At 37.4% G+C, this 23,921-nt stretch overlaps 1 protein-coding gene across 2 annotated transcripts in view; it reads right to left on the bottom strand.

Moving 5' to 3' along the window:
* Nucleotides 1-2,966: 2,966 nt before the first annotated feature.
* LOC5575449 (E3 ubiquitin-protein ligase TRIM9) overlaps nucleotides 2,967-23,921 on the bottom strand; it is a 540,877-nt gene continuing 519,922 nt past the window's right edge. For both annotated transcript variants that reach the window (XM_001661915.2, XM_021844680.1), the window contains 3 exons: nucleotides 18,288-18,426; nucleotides 16,576-16,809; nucleotides 2,967-4,562 (listed from right to left, as the gene is read on the bottom strand). In XM_001661915.2, coding sequence (XP_001661965.2) covers nucleotides 4,273-4,562; nucleotides 16,576-16,809; nucleotides 18,288-18,426 — 663 coding nt within the window. In that variant the 3' untranslated portion in view covers nucleotides 2,967-4,272. The remainder of the gene's footprint in view (nucleotides 4,563-16,575; nucleotides 16,810-18,287; nucleotides 18,427-23,921) is intronic.

Here is a 23,921-nt window from a genome sequence, read left to right on the forward strand (position 1 = left end):
TGGATTATTGATGACGGTTGACAATAATGTCAGCAGTGAAATACGGAAGCGCATCATCAGTGGAAGTCGGGCCTACTATGGCCTCCACAAGAAGCTGCGGTCAAAAAAGATTTGCACCCGCACTAAATGTGTCATGTACAAAACGCTCATAAGGCCGGTAGTCGTGAAGGCCGGGCATGAAACGTGAGCGATGCTCGAGGAGGAAATGCAAGCACTTGGAGTCTTTGAACGTCCGGTGCTTAGGACGATCTTTGGCGGTGTGCAGGACTAAATAAATGAAATGAATGAAGTCTCATTTGTGGTACAATGCAGTGTACCCCTATACATTTGCAGGAAATGGTTGATCAGTGTTGCCAAAGACTTACTACGGTTGCCGGAGCCTGCTAACATTGAGCTTGAGCTTGATTGGCCACCCGTGGTTGCTACTCCAGTATCGCCAGATCAACTGCACTTACACAAGGAACCAACCAGATGACTGCTTGGGATTAACAGACACCCTCAGTGTATAAGTGATGGTAATGTTCTATTTTTAGGCAACAATGGTGCCTGCCACGTCAGAATGCTGACCAATGAGAGGAAGGGGAAAGAATTGATGATGCATTCAACTGGCTACCACGATAGACCGTATATACCACTGCATCTACGCCAGTTCATGCGGGAAGGATGAAGGTGTGGGGTAATTTCGAGGCTTGCTCTTTTGGATAGCAGACTGCCTATGTATCAGGCGTAAAGAAAGGCATGCTACAATTATGAAAGAATGGAAGCGTAGAGAAACGATTTATTTCTGTCCGTCTCGGGTTCTAGCAAATGCTACGAACTGTAAAAGATCAACTGTGACATATTAAGAATGGTAGATAGAAGCAAGTGAAAGATACAACTACAAAGTAGCAGGGACTAAAAGGTGCTAATCTGGTGCGATCAATGAGTTCCAATGATAACTATTTGGTCAACGGATTGTCGACCCTGATACCCTAGCTCAGCTTCAAATGCTCTTTTCGGTGTAGCCTCACTATCGGTGTAAAACACCAAATTACCACCTAGAATATATTACGGAAACTATCCTAATTGGCTTTGAGAGAACGCTTCTGAAATTATCTTTATCGGCGATCCTGTATCCATCTAAAACTTCGTCATACGTTCATTGACCGTAAAATTCACGAAATAAGGTCCAAAGCAGCCGATTCTGATCACTTCTAAATGATTGATTTTGCTGTCATTTCTTACTGAGTTCTCCTTATATTTCTTCGGACGGAATTGTGACCTTTTTCCTTGCAAATTCTACAGACATATCTAGTTCCGGTACTGGCAGCTTCGAAAATTTTTATTTTTCTTGTAAGTGACCATCGCCGGGCAAAATCTTCCAGTCTAAAAGTGCGCTTAGTTCGTCTTCTCATTTGGTTATGAAGGATGGCAAATGTTCGTCACGGTTTGATAGACTTCTAGTGAAATTGATGTTAGAAATATAGTGGATATTTGCTTCTTATCTACGTCCGCCGCCAGGAAGTAATTTTCCAAACGCTCTTGATACATCTCTCGCTGGTCTCTAAATGAAAATCTTGATGGGCCAAACCATTTCAAAATAATATTATAGTTGTGTATCGAACTTATTAAAAATGTGTCTGGTTCGTTTGAACGGAATGAATGTTTTTTTTAATCAACAAAGTAACTTAATCGTGGACGTTGCTTTACGGCTGCTAAAACTACTTGAATCTAACGTGCTATAGCACAATATCCATAGAAAGTAGTATTTTGGATTGATACTGAGAACATAATTCTTATGTTTACCGCAATAATAGGGAATACCGCGTTAATGAGAAATTTACCCAATGTTAAAAAATGCAAGTTTTATTCCAAAATTAATATTTGTTCTTCACTATGATCAATATAAATGATTGCCTTAGCAAGGCTCATGAATGGTTGGAGACGATACACATTCGACGAACTTGTGAGACCTACACTGAGAGGAATGAACAAAACGAAACGTATCGATATCTTGAAGCTTTTAGTGAAATACATGTGCCATGTTAATGAGAGTAACGATAGGATTGATGTTGATTAGACTGGCCCAGCTCAGTATGGGAAAAAATAAAGTTGTATGATTCCACGGGGCACCCCCCAGGATTATTTCTTGGGATTAGAGGAAGCCTTTCTGAAAAATTCAGCTCATTTGGTCGTGCCATGAGCTGGCGCATTTGAATTGAAGTTAATATGGGATTTTCAGCTCAAACATATGAGCAACAGCACATCATCTACTGTTTGGTTCAGGAAAATTGATTATCGCGTTCAATTGGACCCAGAATGTCAAAAACACTACTTGATGTAATAGCGAAGAATATTGTAGAAGATTGTACCATGATCAAAATGAATAAAGTCGGTGTTTTAACCATCTGAAGTATATCATGCAATACTGCTTGTATTTCTTCAACATAGCTTGGAGGTAGCCACTAAGCGCATCATAGCCACCTATGACGCTGGGCAAGCTGAGGCACATGTCGCATGCATATAAGTGACTGTACGGGAGGCTGATCTAAGCCTAACTTTCAACAACTGAAAGAGTAATGAACATGAGATTCAATCCAGATAGAACCTTCTGCAATTATGTTCATTAGGGTATCAACTAGTGTATTTGTCATTCTGGGCTTATTTGAACGCGAACAATTAGTATACGGAACGAAACAGTGACATAGTATCAATTTTCAATATATTTGAGACGAATATCCCATACAAACATCAAATCGAATGCGCCAGCTGGTGGAGCAACCAAATGAGTTGAAATTTTGAGAGAGCGTTTCTCTTACCCTAAGGCCCCTAAATAGGGGGTGCCCCGTTGAGTTTCACAACTTTTTTGTTTAAGGGCCAGTCTAATGTTGATGCTTTGAACTTCTTGTTAGATTTGAACAATTAAAATGTATATAGCTGTAAACGAATTTGACAAATAAAACCTAATTTTTAAAACATAAAAAAATTGTTTCAACACAACAAATTGCGAAATAAAACAATATATAGGTTTTGAATATTGGAATTCAAATTAAATTCAACACTTTGCACAGGTCCTCCATAATGGGATGGATACCCTTCTTCATATATGCCCTGATAAGTCGAGGATATTCCCAACCCCAAAGGCTCCTCAACCGGTGGGATTCGAACCCACGACTCACAAATTGATCTTGCTGAGTAGCTGCGCGTTTGCTGCTGCGACTATCTAGGCCAGCTTTCTTACACCTGATATCTAATTGATAATTAAAAGCCATTGAACCCTTTTATCTTATATCCAACTAAACACTCAAGTTGAGGATTACAGAAATGATATATACTTTTGAAATCAATCACGAACAGTTATCAGTCATTGTTTTTAAACTAATTATAATAAACCAAAATGAATTCAAATGTTTCTTCATGCCCTAGGAAAAAATGTCAATACCTTTCTACGAATAGGAAAAATCCTCATCTCAATACACAAATGCTTCAAGTCAAATGTCCCACATAAATCTGGGTCTTCGATATCGAGTTACAGCATTTCCCATTTCGACTCGTTTCTATATTTATTGCTGCAGCGCCAGAACAATTTAATTCGATCGGAAATTTCCCGGATACCGTTTTTGCTACTGCTATCTGCTGCTGCTGTTTCTACTGCGGTTACCATGCTGTGTCGTTCCACCCACTCGATCCCACATGCACTCACTATCTCTTACCGTTTTGTACAACTTAAAGCCATGTCTGTACATTATAAATAGCATAAGCATGATTATGTTTTTTCTTCTCTTTACACACGTTTCCTCTGTCTCTCGTATTAGTTTTTGGTGTCCCTGGGTCGCAAAATTATCTCTACCGTGCATCATCGCCCCCAGCATCGAGTAATAGGCCCTTGATGGCAGGGGAGGAACTTACTTTGTGTGACCCTGACTGAGCGTTTTGTCTACCAGACCACACGACAAGACTTGGTCTGCTACTATGGAGACGGGCGACGATAGAGTTGCAAAATAATTTAAATAGAATTTAAATTAAAGAAAGCTCTTCCAATGCAATGATTTGCAAGCTACCGCCTCCATACACAGTGGTTCAGATGGAATTGTTTTGACGGATTCCATGCAGTTGGAATTATCAGATCTGATTTAGCAGGAAAATGGGAAGTCAGACAAAAGACTGAGCACAGCTACGACTCGGTCCAATTTAACAGTCAATCTAAATTACTATTTTAGACCACTGTGAATCAACTTTCCACTCCGTGCTTTACTGGTAGATCATGCGCCAGCCCTGATGACCCTACTAACCCTAGTGGTAATCCATGTGCGGTGCATCGAGTCCAGTGTGAAGTGTCAGAGTGACGCCACGATTAACGCTGACGGCCGGATAGAAGACCCCATAGAGATCTCGGAACGCGACCGACCCCTGAGGCATCTCGTTGACGATGAAGTGTAACGTGTGACGCTCGAGATCCAACAGGACGCCGATGGTGCTGCCGGTGGAAATGCCTCCCTCTACCCGACGTTCATGTACGGAATTGTGCTGGAACCATGACCGCTGACGATCGATGTACATCGCGAAACCTTTATCGTCCTTGCCTGTGATTTGAAAAAAGAAAAACGACTTCAATGAGCAACGGCACGTATACAGTGACTCAATTACATATTCGTACATTTTACTGTTTAACCATTATGTTGGTAAAAAACTATCAAATGATATCTCTGTGGAACAGTGTATTGTGTCAAGCTCCCAAATACCGCTATTGAAATTATTTAGAATTACTGAATTTATTGCCGTTTTAAAGTTATCATAGCTTGTCTAGTTTTCGTGATATTAGAAATTGAAAATGCACTATTTAACGATTTCAGTAAACTTGCATGCAGGTTTGGCGGTATCACAGGATTCCAACTTTATGTATTGAAGAATACTTATCAACATCGTTTATAATACTTTCAAAGCCTCATAGAAGTAACAAAGATTAATTCGATTTAATCGAAATTTTATCGTGCAATTTAAATCAAAATGTATTCTGCTTGAAAGATTAAGTTCTATTCCGTATGTTTGATGAATTATATCACTAATAAGCTTGATTAATCAAAGTTCAAATAATATGTAAATATTAACGAAACCTGTATTTCATATAACTTTGGTGGCATACATACATTTGTGACATGCTGGTACATTTCTGAGAACACCATCAGATTCATCTGTCGCGTACACTTCAGGTTAATTATCAGAACTTCAAATCTAAAAGACTTCTTATAAGAGCTGGTGTTCCCCAAGGCAGTATTTTGGTACTAATATTATACAATATTTTCACATCTGACTTACCTGAATTATCTTAGTGATGTCAAAAATCTTTGTTTGCAGATGACACACGCCTCTCCACCAACAGACGAAGCCAGCGTGTCATCTGTAGTAGATTGCAAAAGAGTTCATGCTAGGGTTCATGCTAGATAAAAATCACGTTAGGCGCAGTCAAGCCAAATGTAACAAGTATATAAAATGTCTGTTTCCACTTATTAACAGAAAAACGATACTATGTCTTAAAAACAAGTTTTCTATTTTCAAACAAATTTTCAGGCCAGCCATGTTGTATGCTGTATCAATATGGACTAGTAGGGCGGTTCAAAATTTAAAAAGTTTGAAAATCCAATCTCCCATATCTTTCTTACCATCCTTACCATAAAAATAGTGTTCTGTGAAATTTACAGCTGTCTAGGTGGTGACTTAAAGGTGGGCCAAAGACAATGTAGGTTTGTATGGAAATTAGTATGGGGAAATTTTGAAATAATGTTCCTAACACGTTAGTACTAGACTGTAAGTTCACACTTATCATCCCATAGTGAAAACTCATTCTTCAAACGATAATAAAGAAATTTGTTGAAGAGAGTAAATCAATCCGACGGATAGGAGAAGAGACATTCTGTTGGAGAGCAGGTACATTGAACTGGGATTCATTGATTTATATCCACTTACCTTGACATCTGCTCCACATAAGACTGTGTGAACATCATCAACAGCAAGGGAATAACTTATTGACTTGTCTGAATAAGGGCTATGTGAATGGTTGCATTGAGGCTGGAGAAGTGATAACAGTACTAGGCAACTACGCTTAATTAGCTGTCAAAGTGTGTTGTGAGTTTTGTTTTTAAATAGAACGCCCGGTAATCTTTAATTACTGCTGTTTAATTATTGTCAACGAAATTATGTAGGTAACGATTACGACTTAGTACAGTTAATTAAAAATGTGACGAAGAAATCTGCGTAATCGAGTGTAGTATTAGGGCGATTCAAATTTTAAAAATGTTTGAAAATCCAATCTCCCATATGCTCTTTACCGTCTTTACTATTGAAATAGTAATCTATGAAATTTTCAGCTTTCTAAGCGGTGGTTTAAAGGTGGCCCAAAGACAATGTAGGTTTATATGGAAATTACTATGGAGAAATGTTCCAAACACATTAGTACTGTAATGTAAGTAGAAACTTATCATCCCATATTGAAAACTCATTATTTAAACCTTAATGAAGGATATTGCTGAAGAAACAAATCCCTCTTGAGCTAATTTTGTTTGGGATTTTTGTACATGTATGCAGGGCTATACATTTAACGTCCTGACATTCCAGGTACCGAGTTTCCAATCATAGTCCTTATTTCGTTGCCAGGTCGGTTGCCGAAAATATCGTTCGTTATTTCTCCTTTCTCCATTTTTCGTGGTAGGTAAGAAATTCGATATGCTACCTTACCAGGGTCGCGATACCTACATCACGATGGTGGGGCTGCCACCTTAGGTGTAGCTGACGTGATACAGCATTTCATACTCAGCCGCTGGATGCCAGAACAGACGCTGTTTGAGCCGCACCTCCTTGGTGGACAGACGCTCGAGACGCACCTCCTCACTCTAGCTGATGTCAGAAGGACAACAGTGCCCAGGCTGCACAACCAACTAAGTACGCAACCCTTAGCTGGCGGTCTTTGTCATCATTTGACCCGTGGAAGCGTGAGGTAGGAACTTGTGAGGACCAGAGCTATGTTGGACGCTCCTTCCTAGTTGTCGGCTCACCATTTCACAGCCCACTCGGCGGTAAACAAGAAAATGGCATCTGGCGGCGTCGCATGAATCATGAGTTGTACCAACTATATAAAGAAGTGGATATTATCAAGCTCATAAAACACGGCAGGCTGCGTTGGGCTGGTCATGTGGTACGAATGCCGGAAGAACGACAAGCAAAAATAATATTCAGTAGAGAACCCGGACGAGGCCGTCGGATTCGTGGTAGGCCACGCACACGTGGGCTTTTTGCAGTTGAAGAGGACTTAAGGGCACTTAACGATTGGAAGCGATTGGCTCAGAACCGAAGAATTATCCATTTGGCGTAGATTCAACGTAGCGGATTGTAGCCCATCAAGTATCAAGTAAGTATGCAGTTACTATATTACTGCTATAATCCCATATTAGGCTAAATAATAGCATACTAGCTCATGAATAGCTCTTCTGCTCTCCTTCGGATTGAATTTATCTCTTCAGCAAATATCTTTATTATGGTTTGAAGAATTAGTTTTTACAATGGGATAATAAGTTTGTACTTACATTACAGTACTAGCGTGTTTGGAACATTTCTCAAAATTTCTCCATAGTAATTTCCATGTAAACCTACAATGTCTTTGGGTCACCTTTAAATCAGCATCTAGAAAGCTGAAAATTTCACAGAACACTATTTTTATGGTAAGGATGGTAAGGAACATATGGGGGATTTTAATTTTGAACCGCCCTAGTGTAGTATTCTATCTTGTTACCCAAGGTAATCAATGCCGAATTCAAGAGTTTTTTTAATGACGAATGATAGGCCCGTGTGCTTTGAAAGCATGTCCGCTTCGGGATGTGAAAATTTGTTGTTCGATGAAAGAGTTTTCTAATAATTTATTTAGTATTTGACCCAAACGTTGGTGTGTATATTTTTGGCAACCTACAGCTGGATAATTTTTCGGCGATGGCTGTTGATTTATGTTTATTTAAGCTTTAAATAACTTTTTATCAATATCATTTAGCTTGGCTGAACAAAAGTGAAAACTGTAGATGGAAAATATTCAGCTTTGAGTATACTGCTGAATAAGAGTGTTTAATAAGCTTTTCTTCAAATTATTGTTCAGCTGTCACGGTATTCAGCCTTGTACACCATTAATCAGCCAATGTTCAGCAAATACTCTTGCTGTTCAGCGTTCATCGTTACTTGGGACGTTTGTTCAGTTGTTGATTAGCGTACCATGCACTATGGGCGACTAGGTGGCCGATAATCGAAAAATTGACTGTTTTTGATAGCTTTTTCTTGTACATCAATGCATAGTAAACACTTCAATTAAGATGTTCTTGGAATATAAGAGCAAGATCTTCCATAGTTGCATTGATACAGTATGTCAAATTTAGAGTTTTTAATAAAAATAAAAAAATTAATGCAAACACAAGGTATACTTTGAGTGAAATATACTGCATAATCGTAAGAGTTTATATAAATTTGTATACAATGTTCGAAAGCTTATGAAATGCTATTTTAGAAAAATAAAATAAAACAAAAATACTTTAGTTCCGGTGAATGTGAGGACTACACTGAAAAAAGTATAATCGATTTTTTATCGAAACTTTATACATCCTATACTTTTTGTAACACACGAAATTATTCGGGAAATAATTTTGACTTTTTACGAATGTTTATTATAACAATATTCGGCAGTGGGGTTTTTGAAAACTACAAAGCTCATATTTGGTCAGAGTATGCATCGTATTAAAGTGTTTCTTATTGCAAAGTTTCAGACAATTTAACTGAAAAAATCCCCCTTGCCAAAGTGAATTATGGAAGTGCCTATGTAGCTCTACACCCTACTACAGAAATAGTGATCATAAAAGTGAACAAACAAAGTCTTCCATATATTTCAATATGGCACATGTGTATTGTATAAGATGTAGTAGTTACAATGCTCAATTCTCAATATTTTTCAAGCTCATTTATCCATTTCATTATTATGATTTATGTTATGTTTGTTATGTTGCCTGCTTATTCAACCAAAATGAAAACAAACTAAGATATATAAATGCATGCTTAGAGTTTTCAATCCCGGGAACATTTCCCGGGAAATGAGATTTCCCGGGATTCCCGTTTCCCGGGAAATGATTTTCTATTTCCCGGGATTCCCGTTTTTCCCGGGAAGCTCTGTCTCAATGATGAATTGAGCACATATATATTTAAGTAAACTATCGCACAATTTACTTTTCACATCATACCAACAAATGTCCTCACTAGATTACTAATTATATTTTGATGTTTATTGGTGTTTTTTCCGTAATCAAATAGTTATTAATGAATGCATATATTTTTGACGATATGTTTTTCCAAGAAAGTTCATATGCAATTCCTAAATGTTGGCAAGTATGGGCCCTGGACTGGAGTCTCTGTCGACCACAAATTTCGCTCGACTTGGCTCGGTCACTCGAGTTTATCGACAGTTGTCACTCTATGTGACTGGATTACTATGGGAGCAGAGTTGCTCGCTATTACTATCAATGCTTAAAATTTGCTGATTTGTACAGGCCGACTGCGATACAATTCGGATCAATCTACATCATATCAATATCATGCTGTCTACTCCATCACAAGTGCATTGATGGCGACAGACTATGGATATCACTGATGGGTTAAGTTTAGCATTAAATTAAGCAATTAAAATTGCATTTTATCAGTATGATATTTTTGACAGTGTTGCAGATACGTTGAAACTATTTGTTGGTCACTGAAAAATAGTAATAGCATGGATAATTACCACGTGATCACTCATTCCACAGTGATTATGATCTAGAGTGCGATGTCGCATCACTGCTGTTGGGTGTCAAATCAAAGTGATATAGATAGCTCGCAAGTGATAGTGATAGTTTTAGAATGATATGATATGATTGATATTAGGCAACTCTGTATGGGAATCGACGGGTGACATCTGAAGTATGCATGCTTACTTTGATCGACAATGACTATTGACGAGTCACGTGAATTACAAAATAGACCCCTATTATTTGAATTTAAGATGATTTGTCTAGCATGACCTGATGAAGGCTTCAACTATCAAAAAACGAAGCCAACAGAATTTTTGTAGAAACATAGATAAATTACTCACAAATAAGAGAAATAATCGTGCTTATTTACTGTTCTAAAATATAGGGGTCTATTTTAAAAATCGAGCAATCTCAAGTGACTCATCTGTAGTCATTGTCGATCAAAGTAAGCATGCATATTTCAGATGTCACACTTCGACTGCCATAGTAATCCGGTCACATAGAATGACAACTGTCGAAAAACTCGAGTGACAGAGCCGTGTCGAGCGAATTTTTTGGTCGACAGTGATTTCAGTCGAGTCATTTCGATCGACTCGACTTATAAAATAGGGCCCATAATATACATACATTAAATGTAAAAAAAACAAAGAACTGCATCAAATTAGCTTAATTTACAGGTTTTAAGGATTTCCCGGGATCCCGGGAATTCCCGGGAAATGACAATTTTATTTCCCGTTTCCCGGGAAGTCAAATCCCGGGAAAATTGAAAACTCTATCAGCGTTTATCTTTTTGTTATTCAGGTAAAGAAAATAATTTCTTTATGTTATGCATTTTAGAAAGCTTTTGAACATGCTTAACATTCAGTCAATCAGATGTAACCGTAATAACTGTTTACAATATTCACACAGTATGATTCACCAAGAGGGACATACATTCCAACTAACAAGCAATCTGTTTGTAGAGGGCGGCAACATAACAAACATAGTAGTATATAATATACTAATTAAATGAATCATCGATTTTGGAAACAATCTAGAAATGAGCATTGTTAGCAACTGCATTTTCACTTTTTCTCTAGTGTATGATGGCAATTGAAATATTGTACTACCAAATATCCGTAAAAAGACGAAATTATTTCCCGAATAATTTCTTGTAAAATGCAATTTAACTCTCATGAAATTACTACAGTAGTGATTGTGTAACTAACCTGTTGTGTAATTTGTTTCAATCAGAAAAAAACTGCAGATGGTTTCTTGGTTTCATTTTTGTTTTTTTATTTGGTTATTTTTTTATTTGTGTGTAAAAGATCCCCATAATCTCCTACGTTTTATGCTTTAAATATTGTATTAGATACAGAATAAACAAATCAGTACATAATAAATTTAATTCGGAGATATCTGTTCAATTAATTCTGATTAAATCGTTTTAAGGGGAATTGGGGCAAAAATAGCCAAACAAACTATATGCTCCCACTACCTGCTATCAATGAGGCTAACGGTAATCGATCATTTAGATCAATATCGTGTACCCAAACTATTGCATATCGTTTGGAAATGTTTGGAATTTGTGATATAAGAAGGTAAATTATTCACAATATTGTGCATAGAGCATAATTAATAATTATCATACATTTCTTATAAACTTCACTACAACTTATTTCTGCAAGCTACATTAATGGTAATTTTACTATTTTAGTATTTATTTCAATAAAAAAACATGTTGAAAAAACTAAAAACAATAAATCCTCTTAAAAATATTTCATTGTTCATTTAATCCCCTACATTTCTATGTTTTTAAAAAGGTTATCTATAAAAAAATCTTGAATGAGTTAGGGATGATGGAATTCATCGGAAATATTCTTCACAATAAAACAATTTTACACAAAACAACATGAAAATCAAAAATTTTCAAGGAATCGGGGCAAAACGGGCACCATAGCTTATCCCAGAGCGGTCCCACATTCATGAAACCATCACCAACCGATTCCTGAGAAAATTTCCCTTCGAACAAGCTATAAAACTTATTTTTTATCTTTCTATTGTGAAAGTTATAAATTTTTTCCACCTTTGGGATCGGATTTCCCCAATGTGCAGTGCTTTTGAACAATTTTCAGTATTTTTGACCATTTTCATCTTATAACATCTAAGGATTATTTTAGGGGATAATTGAATGTCGCAATATGATTCATGTCATAATAACCATGTGAGTTCGAATATTTATAATGGTATTCACAGCGTTTATCGCATAAATAGCCTATATGCATCTTTAGTATCAAAACTCAATATTTCAATATAGGCCCTCTTCACAAGTTTATCTCAGAAACGTGTTTTTTGAAAACAAAACATTAAATTTGCATCATACAACTCATATATTTGACATGATTTGGTAAACATATTTTTTTCCATCAGTTTATATGATAGCTGCCCATAGTGCCATGTGTTGATTAGACATTGTCAGATAGAAGCACAAACATGATCAATATTCAGCTATTAGAAGTATGTGTTTTGCACTGGACGGTGCATTAGACTGATGCAAATTTTGAGGTTTCAGTTCCCCTATGCTTAAACGATGTCAATTATGATGAAAATCATTCTCCCAAAATTTGAATTGATTTGGAAGAAAATTGGTTGTACACACGCCATTTGCAGTTTATATGGAGATTACTATGGAAAAGACAAACCTTTTGTGTTCAGTCCTCTATCTGCTCGTCATAATAATATATGCAAAAGTGAACGAACACACTCTTCCCAAGTGAAATCTTCGCAGCTACAACTTTGCCGAAGACCACATTTTGCTGGGACCTAAGGATAATTTATTATTCTTGATTCCAAAGTCTAAACCATTCAATTACTTTCAGAGCAACACTGCTTTTTTGCTGTAGAACATAGTAGCCTGGATTACTTTGATCTATTCTACCCGCCAGGAGCACCACTGTTGCCTGCCGAGCAGTTGGTTAACGTTCAACGCTCCTTCATCGTAATCATTGTCATCATAGAAACTTCAAAAGCAGTTTTTCTGTTGAAAACTAAAAATTATTCGATGAAAGTGTGTTCACTGTGTTTCGTTTGGAGAATAGAATACAGTGAACACATTTTCTTGTAAATTTTCTCGATATTGAACGAAAAAACTGCTTTTGAAAACTCCGAAATCAATTACGGATCCTGCCCCCTTAACCCGTATAGGCCTGAGTGAAAGCAAAAATACTAAAACTCTCACCGCTCAGCGAATACATAACGGATTCAAATAATATTTTGTTAGTATACTGGCTCACATATCTTGTTTCTAAAAGTGGCCAGAGGAACTCGGGAATATTCCTGTGGTCAGAGTTATTCCAGTGGGTCACTGGGTCAAGTCGGATTAAAAAAATCCGATTTTTTTGGGACATGCCAAGTTAGCTTAATTTATTTGTAATGGCAATTATTTTAATTTGCATAAATCATCAAGATCTGTTAAACAACATCTCAAATAAAGAGTTTTTCACCGTTTAGAGAGTACCAGATGTGGCTACTCGGACTTGATGCCCGGAAGAACCGGGTATAGATTTGTTGGATATTAAACCGTTTCAATTCTCTTAAAGTAGAGATCAAACGTAGTAGTTCACTGAAATGCGTTCCCATAATCTTGGCACAGATGTTCAGATACAAATTGGCCACTTTATCGTAAATTTGAGGCACCCAGGGACCCGAAAATGATCATTTGAAGGATCAAACTAATGCAGGTCATATGGTTATCCCATTCAATCGTTTTTTAAAATGTTTACGCTGATGCGTTTTACTTAAAACTCCTTGATATAGTGGCCACATTATAGACGATTCCGGAAATTATCTGTGACATGAAATTTGCCTACTTACAGGGGCACAAAACCACGGCACCTTTTTCACCCGACCTGACCCAGTGACCCACCGGAATAACTCCGGCCACAGGAACATTTTCGAAATCCTCTGGCCACTTTTAGAAACTAGATATGTGAGCCAGTATACTGACAAAATATTATTTGAATCCGTTAAGTATTCGCTGGGCGGTGAAAGTTTTAGTATTTTTGCTTTCACTCAGGCCTACACTGGTTAAGCATGTAAAATGCAAACTCACTTTATGATTATAAATAGCAATTTATCCTGACGTCCAATCAAATTGTGGTATTCGGCAAAGTTGTAGCTGCAAGGATTTCACATTAGTAGAGATTGTTCACGTTTTCATAAAATATTATGACGGCGAGATAGAAGGCTGAACACAAAAGGCGAGCTTTTCCATAGTAATCTCCATATAAACTTCAAATGGCGTGTGCACCGTCAAATTTCTTCCGAATCACTTCAAACTTTAGGAGGATGCTATTTTCTATAATAAAAATCGTTTAAGATAGAGGAGCCAAAATTTCAAAATTTGCATCACTCTAACGGTACATTCATTATTTCTAGGATGGCGCAGATGGCAAGGCATTCCCCTGATTATTGGAAGGTGTCGTGCTCGAATCCAGTATCCAGGCGATTATATAATGATAAATGGTTGGGTTGTTATATAATGATAAATGTGTACACTGCTTTTAATAAAGTGGCTAGAAAAAATATTTTTTATTTGTTTTTAATTATGTTTGCACCAGTCGTATAAAAGCTGAACAAAATGCTTGTAAAACGTTTTTAAAGCTGAAAAATAAAGTGGCTATTCATCGACATGCTTTACAGTTTCTCCAAAATTGTGTGAATAATGCCTGAACAAAGGTTGGCCTTGGAAATTATTAAAATGTTATTGTGATATCGGAGACATATCTAGTTAGCCTTGATACGATAATGTACATGAGAGTCAGTTTGAATCAGATATGAGTTGTACTATTCCTAATCGAGTTTAATATATTCTCTTGATATTGCCGAAAATGGTTATTGTGTTTTCTGGTATTTCCGAATCATCGATTCTACAGTTATTAAACATAATGCTGAATAAAACTGCCATAATGGTGTTTGTTAAATGAGTGAATGTTAATTGGATAAGACTAGCAAAAATCATGATTGTTACAAATTAATCAGATGCATGTCGAACTTCAACCAAACCTAACAGAATAATGAAAAATAACAAAATTTCAGTAAAAAAATTCCCCATCTCCCCCAAAATAATTTCCATGTTAGGAAACTGAACTGAAGATGAAAAATATTGAAATAATGAAAAGATCGCTCCATAACATTTTCAAAATCTAATACAAATTCACACAAATTGTGCTGTTTCTTAAAATTTATTGTTTTATTTGCCACATAAAATAAATAATAATACTGCAGATTTTGCGTAAAGCTTAAGGTACTGGTGATGATTTTTCGGAAGGTTACATTTTTTAAATAACTTTAGCATTTTTGTACAGTCACCCCACAGTTATGGAGCAACTAAGGGTCATTTTTCAGAACAATATGTGATGAATAATCATGGTGACGCTGTACAAAACAAAATTACCTTCCTGGCACTGCAGAATATATTTGTTTTTGGGAATACATCTTAAAATTCCCGATTATTTACGAAAAAGTATCAATTTTGCTAGAAATTTCAAACGATGTCCACCCCACAGATGTGGATCAGTGGGAGAGGAGGATCCTTATTATGGATCAAATCGACTCATATTATGGATCAAAACACTATAACAGCAATTTATCTGCAAGGAAAACGAATGGTGTGTTAGTGAAAGCATACGTTTTGGCGTTTGTTTCGTAATCGTCTTATCGTTGATTCATAACTGTGGTATGGTTTTTATTGCCCCACAGTTATGAATCAATGCTTCTGGGAATACGGTTAACATTTTATTTCCTACGAATGGAAAAAAATATGCTTAAGCATATTATAATTGATTGCGATGCTATATAGATTTATGGTTCACGTAGGTAAAATGTGTTTTGGGTAATTTCAACTATATTTGAGAAGATATTCCAGTTTTAATGCAACTTTGATCCATATCTGTGTGCTATCCATAACTGTGGGGTGACTGTACTATCGTACAAAATTGTTACTCAATTTCAATATCACATGCCTAGATCGTATTATTTACTAAGATTAATCAAGTTCAGTAGAATAATTGATTGTAGCTTCACGTATAATATTCCTTGTATACAGTTTTAATAAATACAAACCAAAATTATTCATATTCTTAGCCGGTACTGAAAATATATTTCATTTATTTAGCAATTTGTGAAATTCTCCGTTCTGATTTAAAAAACAAGTTGGAATAATTATATAATGTCAAAAGTGAAAAAACAGTTTTCGCCCTTGAAATCAACAAATCGGAAAAAAATAAAAACACACAGCCTTTTTATTTTAGAAATAAAACACCTGTGTGTTTTTATTTTCTCGATTTGTCGGTCTTAACAGCGAAAACTGCTTTTTCACTTTTGACATATGCTCCATTTTTACTTGGGCCTGAAGAGTGGAGAATATAAGCAAGTGATAGATACAACTACAATGTACGAGGATAGGTACAGGCCTGGGATTGACCCCATGGTCTTCTGCTTAAGAAGCAGAAGTGGTAGCCATTAGACCACCGTCTAAAAATGGAATTGGATCAGTTTTAAACACAACTCCAATACTTTGTCGTTATTCCATTGATGAATGTAAATAAAAACAGTTTATGATTCCCGAACAATTGATGACACCTATGACCATTATTATTTATGAATTATTTCGAAGTAGATATATCATTTAATAGTTTTTTTTAATAGTTTTATATCATTTAATAATTAATAGGCTGGTTAGCTTGATGTTAGCTTGAACAGTGCCCTGTACGATATGAGTTTGAATCACTGTAAATTGAGGACAACTTACCCAGCATCTTATCTCGGGCTACATCAATCCGGGCGATTCCGAAGGCGGGATCCGTGTCGGCCGTGTATTTGTCGATGGTAAATTCCCAGTAGTGCACCCCGCGAGAGAAACCAACGGAACCGAGGGCCACCCGGTGCTCCCATCCGTCAGCCGAAACGGTCCGGTTATCGTTGATGAAGTTCAGTCCAGAGCAGGGTCCGCCGCTGAGGGCCGAGTCAAAGGTGAACCACGCCACTGATGATGAAAGTGAAAGGGACAGAAGAAGGAAACGATAAAATCAGCAATTTGTTACAGTTTCATGGAGACAATGCTTTGATAAAATGAGGAAAAATGCATATAAACCAATCTTGGGGAAGCTATGAGCAAAAATCACGTCAATGATAAATGTACACCAGCATAAAAAAATAATCGGTAAGGTTTGAATGTTGACCACTGCTTATTAGAATTATCGCTTGTTACAATATGCAGCCATTTAGGAGGCTCAGGATATATCACCGAATATGTATTTCCACTCAATCGTAAGTTTTATATTAACAAGGCTTTTCAATATAACGCTTAGTATTGTAAAAAACTAATACTAATAACAGTAAGACGATTGTTTTTAACGATATTTTTCCACCTTATTGCACGTAACTCGACTCCTGCGACTGATGCGAGGACAACCCTCTGCAAACTCTCCAAGACACCATAAGTTTTTAACGACCCTTCATGTCATCATTATCATCCATTAAGTCCGCAGTAGCCATGTCAACGTGAAGCCGCGCGAATAAGCACGTCACGTCTGAGTATCTCGTAAAAGAGAATCTGTGCAAAATGCATCCTTGATTTCCCTTTTTCCTCGATGAAAAATATAAAAATCGCCACGTTGCAACCCTAATATACAATATTATTGAAATACAATAGATTTTATTGTAACAATACCTTTTTTGGCAATGGGTTTGCCATAAAGCGAAACATCAATTTTACTTTACTTCCATAGTTTTGTACCATTGAACTAATCGTAAATTGCATTTTAACAATAAACAACAGGGTCGTTATGAATCTTTACAATAGAGTTTTGAGTTTAAATCAGACCAAAATTATTATAAGAAGCAAAATTCGATTACAAAAATAGAAAAAGGCAAGCTTATATATGAGCACCAGAAGTTAATTTATTGAAGTATACAATACAGTTAACTCTCCCTTACTCGATATTGAAGGGACGATTGAGTTAGGGAGCATCGAGTTACAGAACACAAGACCATCGCGTTAGCCATGAAAGCCAACTTTTACTATGGTTCTCTAGGAGATGGTACACAAATTATGTCACCCCCCCACTTTTTGTATGACTCCTCCGAAAATTTTGTAAGGCTTGTCACGCTTGGCTCGACCCCCTCCCTCCCCCCTTAGAGCGTGACGTAATATGTGCATGACCCCTAACTCGATATCGAGATACGGAATATCGAGTAAGGGAGAGTTAACTGTAATACTTTCCATGAAAATCAGGACATATCATCAAATATTAAAAATCTATCAGTAAAATCAGAATCACCTTTTTTGCAGAACCATTCAACAAAAAATATACTCTTTAGTACACCACAGCTTTTATGGTTTTTGAAAAGGCCCATGTATTAAATGAATGGGTATTTTTTATTCGGGAACGCAGAACCAAGGAGTATGAATATGGAAACGGATCCAGGAGAGGACATAATGGTGGCGACAATGAAACTCACCTTCCGCCGTCTGCAAGCCAATAAGTTCCGAGTATTCGCCCTCTCCGGTGCTGTTGAAGGCTTTGACTCTGGCGTTGTACATCGAGTTGAAGTGCAGCCCATCCACGGTGCAGATTGTCTCTTTTCCGCAGTACACTTCCTGTGGGTTTATTCGTTCATTCATTCGTTCGTTCGTTTGTTTGTTGGTTTTGGGGTTTTCGCGTCGACGAGCAGGGTTCCGGTGCAGGAAAAGCGCGTTTCCAACGGGAAGTAGAAGAGCAGAATAAAAATAGCGTGATTATTTTGTGTTTGTGTTATGGAAATGGGACGAAGACGCAGGACAAATATAAATGGGTGAATTCCATGATAAAATTTCAGCCTTGTGTAGAATACTGGAAAGAGTTCTTGGTTCCATTCCGAGGGGATGAAATTTTCCGGAAAAATGAGTTTGAGATTTGAGACTTAGGTAATAATTTATAATAGTTTAGGTGCGGAGTAGTAGATGTGAATCACCATCAATTTTTAATATTCTAATATAAAGCTTCGAGATTTTAATTGGGTTACCGATTGTTACATAAAACGCTAATTGAGCTCTTATCCAATTTCTTTTTTTTTAAGAAGCTTTGAAATACCCTAAAGGACATAGGCAACCCGAAGTGTACTAATACTCGACGCGTTAGTGGAATTGTATATTTTACAAAATACGTGGTAAAATATCAATTAAATCTCGTGATAGTGTGCACGGAAAAAACAGTTTACCTAATTTTTGAGTTGACTTTACCCAAAAATAAGTATATCGATAGGTCTGTTTTAACTGTGGAAACTTTATGCACACGAAGAAAAATGGCTCTATGACACTACCCCGAATGCCACTACCCCGAACGCCATTACCATTCCTCCGGCGGCCAATCAAGCTCAAGCTCATAAGGATCGCTATAAAATGCACAAAATTAGGATGTAGTAAAGTTTTGATTGTACGTCGGTACTTATTTCCTTTACTCATTTTTGTAGGTGTCGGACTACTAGCATTGAGATCTTCTTAAAAATTTTGTTTCGTAAACGATGGTAATGGAAGATCATCCTGAGATAGTCACTGCAAGTGTTGTTCTATGGAACCTGCTTAAAGACCAACCTGATAGACAACCGTTCCGCTATAGCAAGGAATCGTTAATACCAGAAAACCGGCGGCCTCTGATTGATTTTACAGTAGAAACTTTTGTTTGGATAACCACAAAAAATGTTGTTAATTCAAGACAATGAAGAAATGATGATGGCAGAAACGTGATGAGCAAATCCATAAGACACCTGTCTGTTTTAATACAATAAGATAAAAGAAAGGGAAAATTTCTTATTTCAATTATATCCGAATTCACTTGTTACGTGCTGTAAGCGTGGTGGGAACAAGATTTTCTCTAAATGGAGTAAACTAAGAACAAAAGTTAGGGTTTAGCAGGCCATACATTTTATTTAAAAAAAAGCTAATGTTATGTAATTTTCGTGCACTAATTTCGTTTTATTTACATTTTTTACAAGTTTGGGAGCTCACCGTTGCGGCCGTTTGATGTGATGGTCGACATGCTGGAACCTCGTACGGGGGGGGGATCTTCTTCTTCTTGCTGGATCGTCTTCTTCTTGCTTCTTCCTCTTATTCTTCTTCTTCTCCTTCTTTCACTCTTACTCCAATTTGAATTAGAACTTCCTATTCTTATTTTCCCACACTTGGCAAGGGAATCTTCACGGTTTACCGACGGTTTGGCCAATGTAACGGGGGCCACAGTTCCGAGTCCGGGGAGCGGTACCAATCGCGCGCGCACTTCACTGTGTGGTCTTTTCCAAGCGAGCTAGCACCATTTTGAGCACGACAGTTCAGTCTTTGCGAAACACCACTTTTTCTATCGGCTCGACCACAATTCTTCACTGCAGCTATTGTTCATTAAAAGTCTTTCACCACTCGCTCGCTTGATTTTTCGTACGTTGGTGATCAAAGAGATATTAACGCGGTTGAGATTAACTTCACAAACATTCGGTGCACATTCTCAACCGTTCGTGGTGATTATCTCAATTGATCCGTACTGTTTAGCTTTTTAGGTGTTTTAATTCAGTGGTGTTTTAGCTGTTTTTAATTACACCTTTTAGTCCGTAAGTTTTATTTTAGATTTAGGATTTAGTTTTAAATTTTATCCATTGACCTTCACTTACGCGAAACTACTACGGTTAGTTATAGAGGCGAACTAAACCGCGAACCGTCACTGTCTTCGCTCCTCCGGACTTTGTACAAAATAAGAGAGCGCACCCTATTTCGAGTGCGCTATTTATAGTTCATGACGATCTTCCATTTCATTGTCAAGGTCTAGACGATCATGATGACGATGACATACGTGGACACGAAGAAGGACGAACGATGACAGTTGATGGCAAAAGCTTACACTCTAAAAGGGGCTTGGTTGATATCCTATACTAAATTACACACTTACTCCGACAAAGTGGCTGCATGCTTTGCCTTAACAAAATTCAAATTTCCTGCTACTTGTTTCCGCATAATTTAATAATCAAATATATGAATGTAAATAAATATTCTGAATAAATAAATAAATAAATATATTCTTGTAAATAAACAATCTGAGTAAATAAATAATCTGTGTAAATAAATAATCTGTGTAAATAATAATGTAAATATATTATCGAAATAATGTAAATAATCTAATTAATAAATGAATGAATTAATAAATAAATAAATAAACAAATAAATAAATAGGTAAATAAATAAATAAATAAATCTAAACTACGATCGGAGTAAGGTGACAAACAAAATAAATATTTTTCTGAAAGACATCAACCAAGAGACTACTAAATACAAAATAAACGTCACTCAAACACTAATTGAAGCGGAGACAGACATTTATTTCACATTTAGACATTTAAATTTTTAAGACAGCACAAAACATATATTACATCATATTGTTGCTAAACCTCTAACTTGCTTTCTCACCAAGTATTTTATTGTGACCCGAAATGAACGGTCACAATCTTCCCGGAGTCGGGGTAAAAAAAAACAAAGTGTTTTTTTTTTCTCAACCTGGGCTGCCAACCTTCGATGCGACTACTGCTCCATTAGTTCCTGTTACAATTCGTTGAATGATTTTTCATGGAAACCAGAGGAGCTCTTTCCAACTAATTGTAAGAATCTAATGGAGTGAGCCTGTCCATCAGATGCGACTACTGCTCCACCAGTTTCCGTTACAATTCGTTGGATGATTTTTCGTAGTAACCAGAGGAGCTCTTTCCAACGAATTGTAAGAATCTAGTGGAGTGAGCCTGTCCACCTTCAGTTTCGAGCAGTTTCCAGGGAACGGTCAAAGTCGGTGGGATAGTGGATTGCCAAATTTTTCATTGCTAGGATCGTGGAGTTTGCGTATGTTAGATTGTTCATGGTGCGTCAGAATAAACTACATGTATAGGCCATCATTTCAGTTGTTGAGTTCAATTACAGGTTAGAAATTCTCCCCTCAACCGTTTTGTGGTTGATTTTAAATTATCATCTTAGAGACCAAACTTTCTGCATCGTCTCTTTCAACTACAACTGTCACAAGATTCGCCTTGGACAACAGAACACTTATTATACTACCACATTCAACCTTTCTCAATCATTCTAACTCATTCATAAACCCCCATCATTCACACTCACATTCATTCACTCCATTTTACACGAACATTCTTCTTATCAATGCTAGATCTACGAGCTAAAGTTCATTAATGGTAGGGCGCCCTATAACTAATTTCGTCATATTATCACTCTCCTAGGATAGAGTGACTATGACTATCAGTTAAAATTAATTGAATAACATCCACTCATTTCGTTATTTCAATGAACTCGCTTGCTGTTGCAAGAGAAAAATTAGAAATCCCATTGAATGGTGCTATTCTAATTTCCGTGTACCCATTCGGAACTCCGACATGGATGTGGCTGCGTGCTTTAATTTTGCACACCCCTAGTAGTTGTTTTGGTTTTTTTTTATAGAGAACTGTCAATGAACTCAACGACTACGATGACGGCACAATATAAACAAGAGACTTATGACGAGACAGTGATTCTGCTTGGTTTGCAACTATTTCGGGTAAGTATACTTTTAATCATTAGATTTTCTGCTTATATTTTTAGATTTTGACGGTGAAATCCCTTTGGACAGTACGGATTTCCTCTAATGTGCACAGATGGCATCTTATCAAAGGGATTCAAAATGTTTGTATACTCCTGGTGTAAGCGATGATTGGCGAGATGACTGTTATGCAAGTGTAGCTTTCAATGGCAATAAATAAGCTGAACATGAATGGATGTTTATTTACTATCGGAGCAACGAAAACGAACAACGGTGGGACAAAACTGTTTATCCTGGTTTAAGGTGCACAGCCGGCCAAATCCCAAGAGGTTTTCCGTTCAAGTCCTCCAAGTCATATGACGACGAGCCAATTTTCTTTTTAACGCGACAGGGAAGAAATTGTGGGCCGTATTTCGCGTTGTATTTTTCGGCAGCATTAGAAAGCTTCATGTTTTTGCGATATACGAGTTGACCCTCAACAAATGATTTTGAGAATCGGTGATGACGCAAGTTGTAGTGTTCGCGGGATGTTTGATGAGCCTTTTCAAGGTTTTGGCTAACTATTTCGTATATTCGAGTGAACATTCTCTTTCTTCGCTCCTTTTGCTCTTCGGCTGTTAAATTTTCTTCGTGACGTGCTAGTTTGTGATCCGCTCCTGATTCTGATAGCTCATGCCCATGAGTTATAAAATACGGTGTGAAACCGGTTGAGGCATGCAGGCTTGTATTGAGAAGCACTTCTATCTCAGCAGTTCGAGTGTCCCAGAGCCTTTGGTCCTCCTTTACGTACGTACGAATGGCAGCATTGATCGTACGGTTGACCCTTTCCACAGGATTGGCCTGGGAATGGTATCTAGAATTAAGCCAATGTGCTGTCTGAAACTGGTTCAGCAATTCTTTGAAATCTTTTGACGTGAAGCAACTACCGTTATCGGTGATGATCACTTCGGGTGCTGAGTTTCGGAGGAACCATTGCTCTTTAAGGATGGAACAGAGACTCGAACTGCTTATGCTTCGTACTGGTTGAAGTAAAACCCACTTGGAAAAGTAGTCAGCTACAACCAGTAGGAATTGGTTTCCTCTACGACTACGCGGAAGTGGTCCCACGTAGTCGGCAGAAATAATTTGCCATGGACGAGTGGCGATTCTCATATTGCCCATTTCAGGAACTACTGGTCGCGAGGCCGGCTTGACTTCCTTACACGTAGTACATTGCTGAACGTAGTGTCGAATTTCTCCAGCCATTTTCGGCCAGTAGTACCGCTGTCGAATTCGCGAAAGCGTCCTCTCGTAGCCAGGATGAAGGCAGGAATCATGGCATTCATGGAGAATACCGGCGATCTCCGATTTTAGAGGGACTGCTTTCCATTCAAACCGCGAATCCCCTGGGATATCAGACGCGGAAATGAATTTGAAAAGGCGATCATTTTCCACCCTGAAGTCTACGTACTCATCTGGCTGACTCAATACCTTGCTGACCATAGTGGAATACCAGGAATCTGAGGAGTCTACGGCAGCTACCACACTCCTGGATCGAGCGTCGGCGACAACATTATCT

The sequence above is a fragment of the Aedes aegypti genome, chromosome 2 (genome assembly GCF_002204515.2).
Source record: "Aedes aegypti strain LVP_AGWG chromosome 2, AaegL5.0 Primary Assembly, whole genome shotgun sequence".
Lineage (NCBI taxonomy): Eukaryota > Metazoa > Arthropoda > Insecta > Diptera > Culicidae > Aedes > Aedes aegypti.